The 18,564-nt window shown below is 35.7% G+C and overlaps 2 protein-coding genes across 9 annotated transcripts; one reads left to right on the top strand and one right to left on the bottom strand.

Annotated features, from left to right (window-relative positions):
* Positions 1–388: 388 nt before the first annotated feature.
* LOC101882555 (butyrophilin subfamily 1 member A1-like) lies at positions 389–11,096 on the bottom strand. 7 transcript variants are annotated; one of them, XR_015524287.1, is made up of 13 exons: positions 10,820–10,893; positions 10,612–10,733; positions 9,169–9,377; positions 7,839–7,869; positions 7,674–7,744; positions 7,468–7,565; positions 7,254–7,384; positions 7,055–7,146; positions 5,675–6,013; positions 4,914–4,961; positions 4,614–4,700; positions 626–2,469; positions 389–497 (listed from the first exon to the last, which is right to left on the bottom strand). XR_015524287.1 is itself a non-coding variant. In XM_087308093.1 (12 exons), exons 9-12 carry the CDS (start codon positions 5,913–5,915, stop codon positions 2,351–2,353), a joined length of 495 nt encoding a protein of 164 aa, XP_087164219.1. In that variant the 5' UTR covers positions 5,916–6,013; positions 7,055–7,146; positions 7,254–7,384; positions 7,468–7,565; positions 7,674–7,744; positions 7,839–7,869; positions 9,169–9,380; positions 10,612–10,733; positions 10,820–11,096; the 3' UTR covers positions 389–2,350. The 7 variants fall into 7 exon arrangements, 5 of the variants coding, with proteins under 5 accessions (XP_087164219.1, XP_087164218.1, XP_087164220.1 ...); XR_015524286.1 differs by having other exon boundaries at positions 7,055–7,384; positions 10,820–11,096; XM_087308093.1 differs by having other exon boundaries at positions 389–2,469; positions 9,169–9,380; positions 10,820–11,096.
* dnaaf3l (dynein axonemal assembly factor 3 like) lies at positions 10,901–18,343 on the top strand. Of its 2 annotated transcripts, none has more exons than XM_087310148.2 (12): positions 10,901–10,929; positions 11,187–11,269; positions 12,301–12,413; positions 12,512–12,605; positions 14,212–14,372; positions 14,455–14,631; positions 16,252–16,374; positions 16,469–16,591; positions 17,108–17,315; positions 17,708–17,822; positions 17,905–17,979; positions 18,102–18,343. In XM_087310148.2, the coding sequence occupies exons 2-12, from the start codon at positions 11,188–11,190 to the stop codon at positions 18,238–18,240; spliced, it is 1,410 nt and encodes a 469-aa protein (XP_087166274.1). In that variant the 5' UTR covers positions 10,901–10,929; position 11,187; the 3' UTR covers positions 18,241–18,343. The 2 variants fall into 2 exon arrangements, with proteins under 2 accessions (XP_087166274.1, XP_087166275.1); XM_087310149.2 differs by having other exon boundaries at positions 11,187–11,279.
* The last annotated feature ends 221 nt before the right edge of the window (positions 18,344–18,564 follow it).

Here is an 18,564-nt window from a genome sequence, read left to right as displayed (position 1 = left end):
AGAATTTATTTACCTTCTCGTTTATCAGTCACACGAAGCCACAGCTGTTATGGAACAAAGTTATATGAGCACACAAACATAAGTTCATATATTTGATTAAAATACGATTAAATTATTAATGCATGAAACAAAGTTTAAAAACATCATAGTTTTACAATCAATCGTTACAACACCAGAGATAAAGTCAGACTACATAACAGCCTTATTGTAATATGTTTTTTTTTTTTATCCAAGAAATAGATGCTTTTTGACAATATGGATTTTATATATAATATGGATATCCATATAAGTATATTTTGCAATATACTTGCAAAAACAATTAGGCCAGAACAATAAGAAAAAGCTCACATATATATATATATTGTTGTGTACAAAAGACTGAAATCAATTCTTGGTCAAACAAATTCTTTATTTTGTAAGCTTTCATTACAAATCACATTACCCCCATGATAATTTAGGGCAGGGATGTCACACTCAATTCCTGGAGGGCCGAAGCCCTGCACAGTTTAGTTCCAACCCTGCTCCAACACACTTACCTGTAGGTTTCAAACAAGCCTGAAGGACTCAATTAGTTTGATCAGGTGTGTTCAATTACGGTTGGAACTAAACTGTGCAGAGCTGCGGCCCTTTTGGAACTGAGTTTGACACCTGTGCTCTAGGGGGAAAAGATGCACATGAATTTCAGCATTTATTTGAATTTGATATACTGTATGTATATTGTCAGATAAAATTAACCAACATTTGAGTCATATTTCATTCAAAATAATGATAAATATACTGTTTTAAGGAGTATTTAGCTTCTGCCTTGGAACCCTTAATAAGCACTTATAACACATAAAAAAAGCCTTCAGTAACTTGTAAGCAATATGGATTCATCACAACTTAAGTACCCTAAACTGTGATCATACTATATGCAGCACACTATGCACCCATAAAGTGTATAAAATGTAACATTTTACAAGCAGTTTAGTTTACATAAAAAGTGTGTTAATTTCATTTGAAGGAAAGCTAAGCTGTTGCTCACTAAACAAAGATCATAGATATATACACTAGATATCACATTCGGACCCTGAGCATGCGTCAATACCGCCGCCATACATGTACAGTGCTCCCAGAACAAAAGTCATTTAACAGCTCTAGTCAAGGCTAAAGCCAATCTGAAGATGTTGGACTTTAGCGCTGTGTACAGGTGTAGTAACAAGAAAAAAAAAAAGAAAAAGTATTTAGGCAGAACAATTCATAGATAAGGTTTCATTTATGATTTTGTATGCATCAAACTTTTGTGCTCAACAACTAATGTTATTGATGATAATACACTCTCTTACTGCACTGACCATCAGGCAAAATAGCACCAACTTGCTCAAAATACTAGACTTACGCTAGTTTTTTAAAAATAAAATCAGCAAACAACCTAAATGAAATATGACAACAAGATTCTGCGGTGCCAGAAACCTGTATTATAATCGGCTAAGTGAAGTAAAGGCTAGTTTTTGAAGTAACTTACTGTATATGGGTGCCTGATAACATAACTGTGCCTGCGCCTCAATGTGCATAACGTCCACCAAATGATTGAATAATAAAAAGGCTATATATTATTTAGATCAGAAATGTGGATATGCACATTGAGATGCAGGGATATCGATGGTTCACACGAGTCGTTCATAACAGAGATTAATTCACAAATGAATCGCTTCCTCTGTTAGAATTTGAAGTGAAAGCAGGAGGAGAGAAAGGGGATCTGATTTAACAGGGAGGGAGATTAATACATTTCCATGCACACAAACACATTCTCTTTGTCAGCAATGCCCATGCGGTCAATTATCTATCGATTTAGAAAAATGCTATAAAATTATAATTTTCCTAATTTAAAAAAATATTTGCATACGGATCACCAGGAAAACTCCCGATCACAGATATATTTATATATTTGTATATCTCTGGCTCCGGATGGCCAGTCCTCCACTGCACCTTGGTCCCGCATTCATTTCAAAGGAGCGCTACCCTGTACCAAAATGGCGGCTCTATTGACGCATTCCTTTCAATAATCAACAACAGCATAGGCGACATCTAATGTAAATATCTATGAACAAAGATTATATGATACATGATAAATGCGCTGCGTCATTTAAAATACGTTTTTGGAAAAAACAAACAAATTTCTGTTTCTCAAACAAAAATGTATAAAACATGTTCAAATGTTATGAATACTTAAGAATACAATGTCAGGAACAAGCAGTTTATGCTTTATGTTTGATACATTTCTGGGCCTTCTTGCGTTGGTGTTGTGTCTAATTTGTCTGTGTCACCTTCTAAATCTGTCATTGATTGCTCTTGCTCTGTCGCGTCAATCTCATTTTTTTTCTTGAGCCCTTTCTTCCTCTGAGGTCTCTGGAGCTTGTGCTGTTTGCTGATCTGTTTCACTGTCAGTGTTATCTTCTACTGCGGATGGACTTCTGCTCTCTCTGTTCACTGTAACATTGACACAAAAGCAAAAAAATAATAAATAAATTTAAATACATTTATAACTAACCACAACCACAAAAACATTTGCAAATGCATTAAAGAACTGTATTGTCCAGGTTGACTTCTCTCTCTCTCTCTCTCTCTCTCTCTCTCTCTCTCATTTCAATTCAATTCAATAATTGCTTTATTGGCATGACAAATGTTACAAATGTATTGCCAAAGCAGTTATAAAGTTTACATAAAAAGTAACAGTTGTACCATACAATTGAAGTCAGAATTATAAGCACCCTTTTGATTTTATTTTTTTAAATATTTCCCAAACTATTTTTAACAGAGCAAGGAAATTTTCACAGTATGTCTGATAATATTTTTTCTTCTGGTGAAAATCTTATTTGTTTTATTTCGGCTAGAATAAAAGCAGTTTTTAATTTTTTTAAAAACATTTTTGGGACAAAATTATTAGCCCCTTTAAGGTAATTTTTTTCCGATAATCTACAGAACAAACCATCGTTATACAATAACTTGCCTAATTACCCTAACCTGCCTAAACCTAATTAACCTAGTTAATTCTTTAAATGTCACTTTAAGCTGTATAGAAGTGTCTTAAAACATATCTAGTCATATATTATTTACTGTCCTCATGTCAAAGATAAAATAAATCAGTTATTAGAAATAAGTTTTTAAAACTATTATGCTTAGAAATGTGCTGAAACAATCTTCTCTCCAGTAAAAAGAAATTGGTGAAAAAAAAATAAACAGGGGCGCTAATAATTCAGGCGGGCTAATTATTCTGACTTCAACTGTATATCTCTTTTAGGATAAAACAGTAATAAAAACAATAATAATCAGTATATTGACAATGATTCATTTACAATCATCTGTGTGTGTGTGTGTGTGTCTCTCTCTCTCATTTAACAATAACAGTAAAAATAAGATTTTGGAGTCTTACTGTGTGTTAAAGTTTTGGTTTCCTGTTAACCTGTTGACAATTAATGGTGGGTGGACTGATTGATTTAACCCATATATTGAATATGATTGCATAAGCCGGGTGCCTCCATTGCAAATAACGAACTTGTGCACAAAAGACACAATATGTTAAAGACCCCTAAAACTCACAACCAAAACTCAAACTCGGCCGCTTCTCACTCAGGGCTGTTTATGCTAATGAGGGAAAGATCATCACTAGTGGGTAGGGCTTTCCCCTTCTGATGCCACATACGTTTACAAGTAACAAAACACAATTAAATACATCATTTACAAGCTAGAGAAAACAATGAGGCAACCATTTTAATCACACTTAAGCTACTTACACGTGTGAAATGGAGAAAGAAACTGATCCATCAACTGTGCACTGATAAAGTTAACAGTCAAGTTCTGACCAAGTCCCACACATCATTAGTCTTTTCTGATCCTTCCTTTAACAAACGGCTGACAAATACCCCGTTGTAAGCGTGTATTGCTGAAGCACTCGTCAGAAAAATTACAGAAACACAGCACAAGGCTGGGGCTATAACGCTGAGGTAGATTGGCAAAAATAAACTTTAACCACTGACTCAACACAGCCTCATCTTTGGGTAGGAAAAATAACACTAACTTTCCCTCACACTTTAGAGTAAAGCATCTATGCTACATGATTAAATGGGGATCTGCTACAGTGTCTTCCACTTTTTCTTTCTACAGTGTTTGTGGGCAGGGCCGGGGGTTTCAATTTTCCAGGGTCTGTGCGCGCAACAAATGGGTATGGCTTGAGTTCCGCATCAACATCACGCCAACACATCTAAAGACTCGTTATCCCACGATTCATTCAAACCACTATGAGTCAACTCTTTTATAGATGAATCAAGAGTTTTAAACAGTGCTCTTTCAAATTTAAGCCTTAGTTGGATATTTCATTTCACTTAGAGCTAGCTGTGTTACACACTGCATAGAAGGTCATTTTCAAAAACCCATAATAGGGGCTCTTTAATGTTTATCAATAAGAGGCTGGCTATTCACACACTGTTGCCGCACAACTGTGTTTAAATAACTTATCAAACGGATTTTTGCACAATAGTGAAAAATAATAATTTTAGACGTCTTGGTTTACGTTTTTAATTGATACACTGGAAAATGCTTACAAAATATATATTTTTTAACTGCTGTATAATTACATTGAATGCTGTCTATGTGCCTTCTCAGTAGATCCATTACAATTCTCAGCTGATCCAATAACTGTAGCTCCAGTCCACTGCCATCCACTGTGAGAAATCACAAGATATTAAAACTTGTCATTCAAAATTTATAATATATATTAATATATTTCTAAATTATATTAGGGTACACTATGGAATCTGACATCTCTGGTTATTACAAATATATAAAAAAATGCAATTTCTTTATAGTTACTGAGACATTGTAAGATTCTAAAGAAGACTATCACACTCCTCAGACCATTTAAAGTCATTTCTTACAGACTGGACGAATTCCTTCTGTACTATTTCTGCGTAGGTGTATCCAACCTAAAATTGGAGAAAAGTAAATATCATTTGTAATGTGACAACCTCAAAATGTGTTACAACCTCATTGCAGCTACACCTGTGAAATTAAACATTATTAAAATTTAATCCTCCAAGCTTAGTGTGAAAAGAGAGAGAATCATGCTATGGAACGCCCTCAGATATGGCCTATCTATTTTAGGACCTACTAAACCTGATATGCACTGTCAAAACTGTTTTTACGGTTGTGAATTGCCTTATGGGAGGTTGCTCTGCTCTGTAGACTTCTGATATTGAATATTCAACTCTACAGTTTAACAAAGTGACTTTTATTGACATTTTTGTAGTTTGAAATAATATAATGCATAATAGTCTGTAAGATAACAGAAAATGTAAAGGCAGTTTATTAGAAGGTTATTGTAGCGTAAAATACAACACCAACCCAGACAATATAGCCCTTTATTCTATTGAAAATGTTCAGAAAAGTAACTTTTTCTATCTTTTCAAGATTAAAATTGCAAGAAGAAACAACAAGTTCCTATAATGCAAATCTAAAGCATGATGTAAGGGGGGAAATAAAAACATCAATCACAAAATACTAAAACAATATGTAAATTTATGCATATTTTTAAAAGAGTGTGATAAGTAGCTTGAAGCAAAATTTTAAAAAGTCAATGAACTGCAGAAATTAGAAAAAAATAAAGAAAGAAGCTACTGCTGCAGTTTTAATGTCTTACCTCTGACTTGAAAGTCAACTTTTCCTGTTAACAAATGTCCACCATGAAAAACTCTACATGTGTATTGTCCTGAATCAGACGGTTGAACATTTCTGAGAGTCAGAGACACATTTCCTCTCTCCAGCTCCCGCATGTTCAGACTGAATCTGTTTTCAAAATCATTATTTATCAACTCCCTCTGTCCATTTCTATGCTCATAAATCAGTTCTTTCCCTTTAAACCATCTGATCGTCATGGACATAGCATTGGTTTCAGGTGAGAGATGAACAGGTAAGGTGACGTCTCTTCCAGGGTCAGCAGATATGGGGCCAATTAAAACTATAAGATTACTGTCTTCAGCTGGAGAAAATATAGAAATATATTCTCAATGACATGAATAATCCCAATCACAGCCATTCTGTAGTCACTAAAGAGTACTTAAATCACAAATATCTTTTCAACTTAACCCTTATGTGCTGTTGGGGATGTTTTCATCCACTTTGGGGGGACTTTGAGGCTTAATTTGGCAACAACTTTCTCTGCGTTTCAGCGAGTGGAATGATTTTTGGTGACAAATCTTATTTTCACATAAATTTTAGGAAAATGCAAAAGGAAAAACAATACACTCTGGGTAAATTGACTACCCTTTTGTTATGTTAGTGGAAGTTTTGGCCGCATTGACTTTCATTATAATGACATTTTTGATTGCAAAGCATTGACAGCATATAATTATGCATTCCTGATTGTTGCTGGTTTTCTGGTTTTTCCAGTTGGGAAGAGGTCAATAATACATACACATAGTAAGTGTATTTCTGCACACACACAGACACAATAATCTGCTGTTGTACTCCATATAAAAGCCAGAAACATTTTTGCACAGGCCTATTGAAAGGGTTAATAGTAGTCGGCGCCAGTGGTGTACTGGTTAGTACATCGACACATGCACTCTTGTCTTCACTGCAACCCGAGTTTGATTCCGCCTCGCTGTCCTATGCCAATCCTTCCCCTCTGTCTGCTCCCCATGCTTTCCTGTCAATTCTCTCTACTGTCCTATTTAATGAAGGTGAAAACCCCGATAAAAAAAGGGTTAAAGGTATAATATTACAAATAAAGGGTTAATAAAAATCACAAATAGTACCTCTTCCTAACACGGAAAACCACCAACAATCAAGATGCATGATTACATGCTGTCATGGCTTTGCTATCAAAAAATGTGGATATGCTGGAAGTCAATGGGACAAAAACAGCCCTCAACATAACAAAAGGGTAGTCAAATTGAACAATACACAAGGGTTAAACTATGTAGCATAAAAGTTTTCTGTCAAGAGATAAAACCATTTAAAAATCAGACTATACTGCAGCATTATTAGTGCAAGCATTTAACTCAAGAAATATACTTACAGACGACAGAGAGAAAAATGTGTTTCTTCAGTGTTTGACCTTCATGGCTGACCTCACATCTATATGAGCCGCTCTGTGATGATTCGACATCTCTAACAGTTAATGAAACATTTCCAATGGCTAGATGTTCAGCTGAGAGTCTCACTCTATTCACATAGTCTACAGACATGGTAATCTGTTTATTCGTATAACTACAAACCAGATCATCCTCTCTGTACCATCTGATCTCCATTGAAACAGCACTGATTGATGGATGGAGATAACATGACAGAACAGCATCATCTCCAGGATGAGACTGAACAAAGTCAGATGAACAAACCAGAGACAACGCTGTGGAAGAGAAAGAAAATGTTTACATTTGTATCTTCTAATAGTGAGTTATGTACAGTTCAGAAAAAAATTTAGTTACTTGCCTTGAGTAGTTTTTGACTCTTCTTTGGTATCAGACATTTTTATCTCTGTACATTTGGTGGAAAATTCATTAAAATGACTATGAAAACAAGTGTTTATGCTGTAAAAAAACATCAACATTGTGAGACAATATTAACAATATTTTAACAAAATTAACAATATTTATGTGCTGATCAATATTTGCCAACCAAAAAATGTAAAAACTTACTTTAGGCTCAGTGGTCTACAATAACAAATTCCCTATGTGATCTGTGACTCCACTTGATGATCTTGAAAATGCTGCAAATGAAATAGGTTATCTCATTAAAAAGGGATTGCTCACCGCAAAATTTTAATTATGCCGTCATTAACTTTCCAAAAACTATTCACAAACCTGCTTGAGTTTCTTTCCTCTGTCAACATTCCTGAAAAATGTTGAAAACAATATTGAAATTCTTAGAAATATTTCTTCAAAATAAACTCAAAGTTTGAATCTGGAACAAGTGTAAGGTGTGTAAATAAAACCCGTTTTTTCAAGTAATCATAAATATTTATAGAAAGCAAATCTATTCACAAAACAGAAACTATTTTAAATAGTGGAACATTTCAACATTATTATTATTATTATTTAAACAGATTACAATATGTTCCCTACTGGTAGAAACTAATTAGGCAACAGACAAACTTTCTACCCTAGACAGCAGAGTATGACACAAAATAAAATATGCTGTCATACAGGTTACTGATCCATTTAAACAAAACACAAACTGAATTTCTGTCTCTAAGTTTGGCTTTTTAACTGACACAAAGAAAAAATATTTTTTTATTTGACTATCATTTCAGTTTCACATCACTTTAAATGCTTCTTAATGATCTGGAAAATGTATAATTCATTTCATTTTCTTTTCGGCTTAGTCTCTTTATTAAAGAGGGGTTGTCACAGGGGAATGAACCTTGGACTTGAAGGGGAAACCAGAGCACCCGGAAGAGACCCACGCCGACACATGGAGAACATGCAAACTTCACACAGAAATGCCAACTGACCCAGCTGGGACTCGAACCAGCAACCTTCTTGCTGTGAGGCGACAGCACTACCCACTGCGCTACCGCAACGCATGGGAAATGTATATAGTATTCATTCATTTTCTTTTCGGCTTAATCCCTTTATTTGTCTGGGGTCACCACAGCGGAATGAATCGCCAACTTATCCAGCATATGTTTTATGGAGCGGATGCCTTTCCAGCTGCAACCCATCACTGGGAAACATCCATACACTCATTCACACACATACACTACGAACGACTTAGCTTACTCAATTCACCTATACCACACATGTTTTTAGGACTTTTTGGAAACCGGAGCACCTGGAGAAAATCCACACCAACATAGGGAAAACATGCAAACTCCACACAGAAATACCAACTGACCCAGCCGGGGCTCAAACCAGTGATCTTTTTGCTGTGAGGCGATTGTGCTACCCACTAAGCCACTGCGCTGCCATGTATACAGTATTTATCAATATTTGTAGTTTCACACAAATTATTCATTTAAATAAAATAGTAAAATGAGAGTGAGATCGCTCGCTGTCAAACTGACACTTATAGCCTGTATACAAAAACAACGTCACATAGCATCCAACATCACAAGTCTATTTCTACACATGAATCACTTTCAGAAGATTCATCTGAAAATAACAAAAAAAGAAGAAGAAAACTGTAACTTGCCTTGGGTTTTACAATCCTGTTGTCAAGAGTGAACATGGTGAACTGAACACAAACATGGATATCTGCACCTGACACTGAAACCAGATTTTCAGGTCTTGCATTTAACACGTAAGATTGGTTCTTCTGAAATGGAATCTGCTTCACTGAAAGTTCACTATGAATTTGAGAACTTATCTGAGCTCAGATGGCTGCTTTCCAAAATGCAGAGCCTGCTAAAAACAAAACATTCTTAAATATCATATACATGAAAAGAGAGGAAAGTATCTCTGAAGTTCTCCACACTTTGGTGATTTTCCAAAAATTAAACGCTGCTGGACTCACTGTAAAAGAGATCTGCGGTGTCATTTTAAAGATGACCGGTGTGGGATGTCAGAATACTTTCACACCTTTTTCTAATGACAAAATTGCTTAACAAAACTATAAATGTATGCATAGAGTAGTATGCATCTGACCCCAGTTCACTTGAGTATAATGTAACATATCCTAATGCATCTTCTATTTACATTCTGTTAATGTAAACAAAAAAAAAATCTGGAAAGCAGATATTTACAGCCAAGACTTTGCAAATCCTTCTGAAAAACACACCACAGGATAACACAACACCTTTTTAGACTTGATCTAGACAGTCAAGAGAATCTATATAAAAGGCTTGGCATCATTATTTAGCACATTAAAGGGCATTTTGCTTAACTGAAACGAAGCAAGGCCTCCAAAATTCTAACTGTTCAATCAACTTCTGAATTAAACATTAATGAACTGTGATTAGAGCATAATTAACAGTACCACTCAAGAAATAAGGGGACTGCTTTTCAGAGAATGCCTTACCACAAAATGTATTTTATAAATCACAGCTGGACTGATGTTAGCATTTACTTTCATTTTTGCATTTGCTTTTTATATATTAAGATTTGATTTGTGACTACTTACTTATTTATTTTTATTTTGGTTCGATGCTTAAAATCAATATACAGTGCATATGTGAGTACACCGCTCACAAACATATTTTTTAAATTGATATTTTCTACATAGTATGCTTTACAATATTATATTATATGTACATATTTGTGCATATACATTAGATTAGTTCAAATCGATATGTTAGGGGGAAATATATAAAATATATTTTTAAAAGAGGAAAAGTCAAGAGAAACAAAAAATGTATAAAATTTAGTTGAAATTTTGAAGCTTGAAATTTATTTAATATAGGCCTACTTTGTACTTGAATTTAAATGTATTATATTTCTATTTCTAAAGATGTTCGGTGACTAAAATATACTTTTAATAAATCTATTTGGTTCAAATGCACCAAAAAATATTACCTATATGCCACAGCAGAATGAACCACCAGCGGATACCTTTCCAGCTGCAACTCAGTACTGGGAAACACCCATATACACACATACACAAATGACAATTTAGCTTACATAATTAATCTGTAGCTACCTGTATCGTTGGACTTGCGGTGGAAACCCACGCCAACACGGGGAGAACATGCAAACTCCTTACAGAAATGCAGTCGAGGCTCGAACCAGCGACCTTCTTTCTGTGAGGCGACAGACTACCCACTGTAATTGAAATAAAAAATTATGACATTAAAAATAAGTATTTGAAAATAAGTTTAAACAACTACTCTCGTGTGTAGAAACGCTACCTAAAAAATATAACATGGATCAGTGGATTTGAAGGTTTTAGAGCTTGCTTCTTGTTGCCGAGCAACAGTCTAACAAACGCTTGTTGTTTACACGACACGAGAAGAGAGAGGTGAGTTACATAGAGGGCTAGCTTCACTCTCTGTTGAATATATTACAGCATTTATACTCTCACACATTCACATCCTTTCTATAAGAAAGCATTTTTTCCTTGACTAACAGTTGGATATGCTAAATATTGCTGCGAAACAGTGCAGACGGCTGCTAATAGCTAACAATCAACATCAGTCCGCTGAAACGGGACATGAGAAGTGCAGACATTCACACGCAACCATTTTGCTGATTGCTAAATTATTTTCATTGATGAAGGATGAGCGCTCGTGGGACTGTTGAGGGTGCGGGCTGTGTGACCTGGTGGGGATTTGGACCAGCTCGAGACCTGCTGAACTCAGGTAACCAAACGTAAGTTGAACAAGACTAAACACCAGATTATCCTCTAATGTTAAACTTAAAACTGTAACGCGAACTAACGAACTACTAAAACATTACATGCTTGGAAAAAGCCATTACAAAACCATTGATTACATATGACTAAAGTTTCAGGAAAAAGACCGTCTAACTGTTTAATCAGGTTTGCTTACAGGTGTTGTGTCGAGAAACGCAGCCCCTCGTCATAGACTTTCATTCTCAGTCTTCATAAAAAAAATAAAAAAAATAAAAATCAAAGGCCATAACTGATTAAAATGTAAAATTATTAATATTTTGATAGATAAAGCAGGGACAAGAAGTGAAACGCATTTTAAAACGCACGAGGTTTACAAATAAATGTAAAATAATAATATTGATTGTAGCCTAAAATGAGGCCTTTTTTTGGTGGGTTTTAAACAGACATTTAGGCTACATGGAACACATAAATTTGGTGTAACTGTTTTAAACTAAACTAAAGATTAAACAATTTACTTAATCTCATCTGTACTATATTAAAGTCAAACTATTTATTTATTTTTATATCTTCAGTAAGGCTTCAGTAAGGGTTCCATTAACTCACCTCAGTCACTCTCATTACTGTCTTAACTCTGTTATTGATTTTTTAAAAATCTATTGCAGTTAATAAAAGGGTGCGCCTCCCGCCACACCGGCATACATCATTTGATTGATAGATTTCTTTAGTGTGTTTTAATATTACCAGATATTTACTTATTTGTTTATTCATTTGTTTTAACTTTTATTCACTTGTTTTCTTAAATAAAATGTATTTAATTTACTTACAGTAGATATTTACTTGTTACTTTTTTAAAACTCATCTTTCTGCACTGTTTATATTGAAAATAGGGTAGAAAAAGAAAATATGTATTTCTTTGTTTGTTGGAACTTTGTTTAAACATCAAAAAAGGCAAAAAGAAAAGTACAAAACATCACATAGATTAGCTTAACTAACTAAACTCGTATGTATCCACTTGTGTTTTCATCATTGTATTTACAGACACACACAGACTGAGGCCACATGGAGAGCTGAATGTTTTGCTGGTGGGCAGTGGAGACCCCAGACACATCCTGAAGACCATCACTGGACTCATACACTCGGATACACTACATGTGTGTAAATTATGAATTCAGAGCCTTTATCACATAATACCACATGACCTAAATCAATGCTTTTGCTCATTAATAATAAGATGTGTGGCTTGTTGCAGGTTTGGGTGATTGAGAACAGTATGGAAGTTCTTGCCAGACAACTATTACTGCTGTATATATCACTTCTGCCCCCTGAAAAGATGAGTGTGCACAGTACGTATCCTAACATTACTTTTTCTGACTTTCATGATTAAGGGATGAACAATAATTTTACAGCATTTATTTATCACAGTTCAACATTTACTAATCAATTGTTAAATTATACAATATTAGTTAATTCAAATAGTTATTCAGAACTATTAATGAATGGCTGTACTGTTTAAAGGAAAAAACTAAGGTTAACTAAGGTTAACATACAGTCACTAGCCACTTTATTAGGTACACCTGTCCAACTGCTTGTTAATGCAAATTTCTAATCAGCTAATCACATGGCAGCAACTCAATGCATTCAGCGGCATGTAGACATGGTCAAGACAATCTGCTGCAGTACAAACTGAGCATCAGAATGGGGAAGAAAGGTGATTTAAGTGACTTTGAACGTGGCATGGTTGTTAGTGCCAGATGGGCTGGACTGAGTATTTCAGAAACTGTTGATCTATTGGGATTTTCACGCACAACCATCTCTAGGGTTTACAGAGAATGAAGAGAAAATATCCAGTGAGTGGCAGTTCTGTGGGCACAAATGCCTTGTTGATGCCAGAGGTCAGAGGAGAATGGCCAAACTGGTTCCAGCTGATAGAAAGGCGACAGTAACTCAAATAAGCACTCGAGGTCTGCAGAAGAGCATCTCTGAACACACAACACGTCCAACCTTGAGGCAGATGGGCTACAGCAGCAGAACACCACACCGGGTGCCACTCCTGTCAGCTAAGAACAGGAAACTGAGGCTACAATTCACAGACTTACCAAAACTGGAAAATTGAAGATTGGAGAAACGTTGCCTGCTCTGATGAGTCTCTATTTCTGCTTCAACATTCGGACAGTCGGGTCAGAACGCGCCATGTCATAAAGCGCAAATCATCTCACACTGGTTTCTTGAACATGACAATGAGTTCACTGTACTCAAATGGCCTCCACAGTCACCAGACTTTTAGAATGTGGGATGTGGTGGAACGAGAGATTCGCATCATGGATGTGCAGCCGACAAATCTGCAGCAACTGTGTGATTCTATCAGGTCAATATGGACCTAAATCTCTGAGAAATATTTCCAGTACCTTGTTGAATCTATGCCATGAAAGATTAAGGCAGTTCTAAAGGCAAAAGAGGTCCAACCCAGTACTGGTAAGGTGTACCTAATAAAGTGTTAGATGAATATTCCTATAAGAAATGTATTGTTCATTGTTTGTTGAGGTTAATAAATACATTAAATAACATTTACGTATGGAATGTCATTGTAATGTGTTACCAATAAACGTTAAAAGATTGATATATTTTCCGTTGTTACCAAGGGAAACGTGTAGGAAAATATAGGAAATAATGCAATAAAAAAAACTCTGAAAATACGAAAAGCCTTTAGTTTTTATAGACCTAACTAAAAATCTATTAACTAAAATTATATTTAAATGAATAAAATAACACTATTATAATAAACTAACATATTACTTTTTATTAATTTCTTTTTCCTTTTAAAGTTAGGGAATGATATAGGTCTGAAAATAACGTAAAGTATTTCAGTTTTTGTACCCTAACAATGTAGCATACTGCATATATGTTTGCTTATATAGTCCTGTGAATCTAGTTTTGTGTTGTATTTTTCAGAGAAGACTGAAGTGTTTCTGGAGGTGTTTGGAAACTTAGAGATCCGCAAAGAGGCAGAAGAGAGTGTAAAACAGGCTGCAGCTCAGCTCTCCATCTCCATCACTGACTCTCTGTCCACAGACACTCTCAGTCACTCCTGCCTCGACACCAGCTTACTGAAGGTCCATCACACACATACATACGCTCACCTGATCATATAACAATAAGCTCAGTGTTATTCACTCTTCTGCTGTTTCCTCATAGTTTAAGGAGAGAGATGAGCTGGTGCGGATCTTTAAGCTGTGGGAACGGCCTCCGTCAGCTCCAGCCAGTGTTAGTAAAGTGTGGGACGCTCGTGTTCGGCAGCATCTGGGCTCTCGATACGACTCTCGACAGGGAGCATTCGACTGGGATCTCAACATGAAGCTACATCAGAGAGGAGTATGGAGCACATCTGATGCTATTATATACTGCTTTACTATTCACAGCCAATCAGAAAAGTGCAACAGAGCTCAATTTACTGCATGTTATGATGACATTTGTTTAAAAAAAGTTAAATATTAACAACTTATAGGATGTTCATATATGAAACGACACCAATTTTAGTTAAAATCATCACTTTAAATTTTTAATTATGAAGTAGATTATGAAATAGGACATAGAAATAAAACAGAGATGAGATTTAAAATGGGTAAAATTAAGTGAAAACAATTTTAAATAATTGTAAGGTAAACAAGATAATGAATTCATTCATTCTTTCACTTTTCTTCAGCTTAGTCCCTTATTTATCAGTGGAATGAACCGCCAACTATTCCAGCTGCAACACAGTACTGAGAAAGACTCATACACACTCACATTCACACACACCCTCATACACTACGACCAGTTTCATTCATTCATTCATTCATTCATTTTCTTGTTGGCTTAGTCCCTTTATTAATCTGGGGTCGCCACAGCGGAATGAACTGCCAACTTATCAAGCATATGTTTTACACAGCGGATGCCCTTCCAGCCACAACCCAGCACTGGGAAACACCCATACACTCTCACATTCACACACACACTACAGAAAACTTAGCTTGTTCAATTCACCTATAGTGCATGTGTTTGGACTGTGGGGGAAACCGAAGCACCTGTAGAAAACCTACGCCAAGACGAGCAGAACATACAAACTCCACACAGAAATGACAACTGACCCAGCCGTGACTCAAACCAGCAACCTTCTTGCTGTGAGGGGACAGTGCTAACCACTAAGTCACCGTACCACCGATAAATAAGTTGATATTTATGTTGAATATGGTATAAAAAGCTCAACATTATGACTTAAGTAAAATATGACATTATTATGAGAAGATGAAGTCAGTTATTACATAAAAAGATGAAATTGTGGGATATGGCTAGATAGACATCACAAATAAAAAATGACAAAGCCCTCATTATAATTAAATAACAAGTTGAAATGACATCATAATGACATCATCATTTTTAAACAGTGAACATTAGCATGTTCATTTTGATATAAAATATTTAAATTAGGACATAAAAATTATTATTTGATTGACAAAGTCAATCATTAACAAGCCCTTTATGACAAAAAGTGTATGGGGAGAGTTAGGAGGCCATGATGGACAGAGGCCAGTGTACATAATTGGCCAGGATGCTGGAGATTTTCAATGACCACAGAGAGTCCTGACCTCAGTTTAACGTCTCATCCGAAAGACGGCACAGACTGAGTAGTATAGTCCCCGTCACTATACTGGGGCATTAGAACTCACACAGACCGCAGGTTGGGCGCCCCCAGCTGGCCTCAGTAACACCACTTCCAGCAGCAACCTAGCTTTCCCATGTGGTCTCCCATTCAAGTACTGACTGGGCGCAGTTGTGCTTAGCTTTAGTGGGCGACCATGTGAGAGCTGCAGAGAGCTAGCTGCCGGCTATTATTCCAGCAATGATTATTTCTTATTATTCTGAAGTCTTCTTATAATTATTACTATTTTGATAATTGTATGAAAGCATGATCTCACTGCTGTTTAACAAAACCCTGTGATTCTCCTCCATCAGTGTGGCGTCATCAACAAACATCAGTATGCCAAATGGAGAGAAACAGGCGTGGCCTTTGAGATGAGGGAGGGGCTTTACCAGACAGCCAATCAGAGTCTGCTTTCAACTCGAGTCTTCAACCATGTGAGTGTTTTCAATATTTCATAGACATTCACCATATACATTTATTTAATAGTGTGTGTGTGTGTGTGTGTGTGTATGTGTGTGTTATTACCAGAGAGGAAATGGGGTTGCTTTACGAGGATACTGGGGCGACATTGTCTCCAGTCCATATCTGTCCTTCGGCATTGAGACTGAAAACAAAGAGCTGCTGAAGACACAGAACAATCATTATGTAAAGGTGAAGAACACTTATTAATTCAGATTAAAATTACAGATGGAAACCTTGTGTGTACAACCACAGCTTTTAACATGTTGTATGTTATAGTCTGTATGAAACTGAAACGTACAATGTTTATTTTGCCAGCTCATATTGTTTATTCTTAAGGTGAATAATTACTCAGTGCTAGTTCATACACTAAAAAATGTAGTTTGTTTTGGTAATCTTCAATTAAATTCTGACCAATTGCTTCCACATTTGGAGTGGTGTTCCTTCTGTTGACGTTAACCCTTGGGTTTCCATAGCAACTGCATATAAATACCCCCTTTAGTTTGCTGTAGGGGAATGATGCCCAAAAACAAAGCCCTTCTCAATATTCAATTTCAGTTGGAACTGGAAGTACATCAACATACTATAAATAAATGTCTAAGCAACTTCCGGTTCATGCAGGCTTTAAAAAAACTCCAGTAACGTTTAATGAACTGCAGTGATATTTAAATGGTGATTTACCTCTCTCTGGTCATCTGTGTCTCTCAGACGGCTCAGGATATTTCTGAAGTGAATGTGCTGGAGTTGTTTGAGTGTCTCGCCGCTAGAGGGAGATCTCCACTAAATGATGATCCACCAAACACCTCAAGTTCCTGCTGTCAATCCACAGAAAGTCTCAAAACAGAAGAAAACTCACAGAGTGATCCGTCTGCTTCTCAAACTCAACCTGTGGAACATTCGCCAACTCAAGAGCTTGGTATCGTCCTATTAATGTCAAACCAATTAAAGCAATAGTTCACTTCAAGAATAAAATGTTCACTCCCTTGTCATCCAAAATGTAAATGTCTTTACTTATGCAGACTCCGGTCATAAAGAAATTGTTTTTTGAATAAACATGCTGTTTTTTCCTCTATATAGTGTTGTATTTTGAACATCCAAAGTCATTTTCATGATGATTCCTGGATGAGGATTCAAAACAATCTTATTTTTTTTTAAATTACAAATGTTTTTTTCTAATCAAGCAAGTTTTGGGATGCAGGAGTTTAAAGAAAATCCTTTAAAGTACTGCTATTGACATATTGAATCAAACTAATCTTCTTATAAACTTCCCATCACATAGACTTAAATAACATTTGTTTTGTCTTCCAGATCTGCTGAACGTGAATGGAGTGAAAGTGTCATTTCTGTCTCCAGACTCACTCAGCAAACTTCCTCTCAAAAGCAAATACAGGAACCTGTTCAACACCATCTTCTGTTCAGCAAGGTGAAGCATGTTTATATACTGGAGATCTGAGTGACCATCATAAAATATGTAATGCTAACACAATGTGTCTGTGGTTTTTCAGTATGGTCCATCAGCTGGATTCTGCTCTGAGAGAGATCGCAGCGCCTGATGCTGCTCTGGTTATAGAGTTAGCAACGTGAGTTAAGCAAAGTAAAAAATAAAACACTGACCAATAACTGTTGCTTACAAGATGTTTATATTAGCACAGATCTACTCAACCTGCACTGAATGCTTATGATCTCTGTTTTTCTTGTTCAGCTTCCTGTTGGATCTTTCAAAAGAGCAAGTGTCGGGTTTTGCTGTCAGAGTGAAGGAGATCGCTGAAAAATCAGGATTCACTCCAGTGCACAACCAGAACAGTGACAAATATGCAGTATTCACACAGAAAAACAACTGAAGAGGACACTGTTTAACTCATGCTATTGATTTTTTTTTTATTCAGGTTTTTAAAAACATTTCCTTCAAGTAAAATTAGATATTAAATTCAGCACATATTAACATATGAAGAATCTGTGTGTGTGTGTGTGTGTGTGTGTGTGTGTGTGGTAAAAAAACACTAAAATCTATATTTTAATAACTTAAATGTAGATGAACTAGTTATTTTAAGCATTACAAAATATACTTTCATTTAATAATAAATTTTAATGGAAAACTAGTATGAAGTGTTTGCTAAATTAACTCAAATAACAAATAAATGTCCCACAAATACACATCACAGGAT

Source organism: Danio rerio, chromosome 24 (assembly GCF_052040795.2).
Source record: "Danio rerio strain M-AB ecotype USA chromosome 24, GRCz13ab, whole genome shotgun sequence".
NCBI lineage: Eukaryota > Metazoa > Chordata > Actinopteri > Cypriniformes > Danionidae > Danio > Danio rerio.
This window is presented reverse-complemented; position numbering and strand designations above follow the sequence as displayed.

Coding starts and splice junctions, on each gene's coding strand:
- dnaaf3l (XM_087310148.2), top strand. CDS start 11,188: ATGAGCGCTCGTGGGACTGTTGAGGGTGCGGGCTGTGTGACCTGGTGG. Junction 12,414..12,511: donor TACACTCGGATACACTACAT/GTGTGTAAATTA, acceptor GGCTTGTTGCAG/GTTTGGGTGATTGAGAACAG. Junction 17,980..18,101: donor CTGGTTATAGAGTTAGCAAC/GTGAGTTAAGCA, acceptor TTTCTTGTTCAG/CTTCCTGTTGGATCTTTCAA.
- LOC101882555 (XM_087308091.1), bottom strand. CDS start 7,504: ATGTCTGATACCAAAGAAGAGTCAAAAACTACTCAAG. Junction 6,014..7,054: donor CATTTTTCTCTCTGTCGTCT/GTAAGTATATTT, acceptor TATTTTCTCCAG/CTGAAGACAGTAATCTTATA. Junction 2,470..4,613: donor GCACATAGACAGCATTCAAT/GTAATTATACAG, acceptor TCAATGTTACAG/TGAACAGAGAGAGCAGAAGT.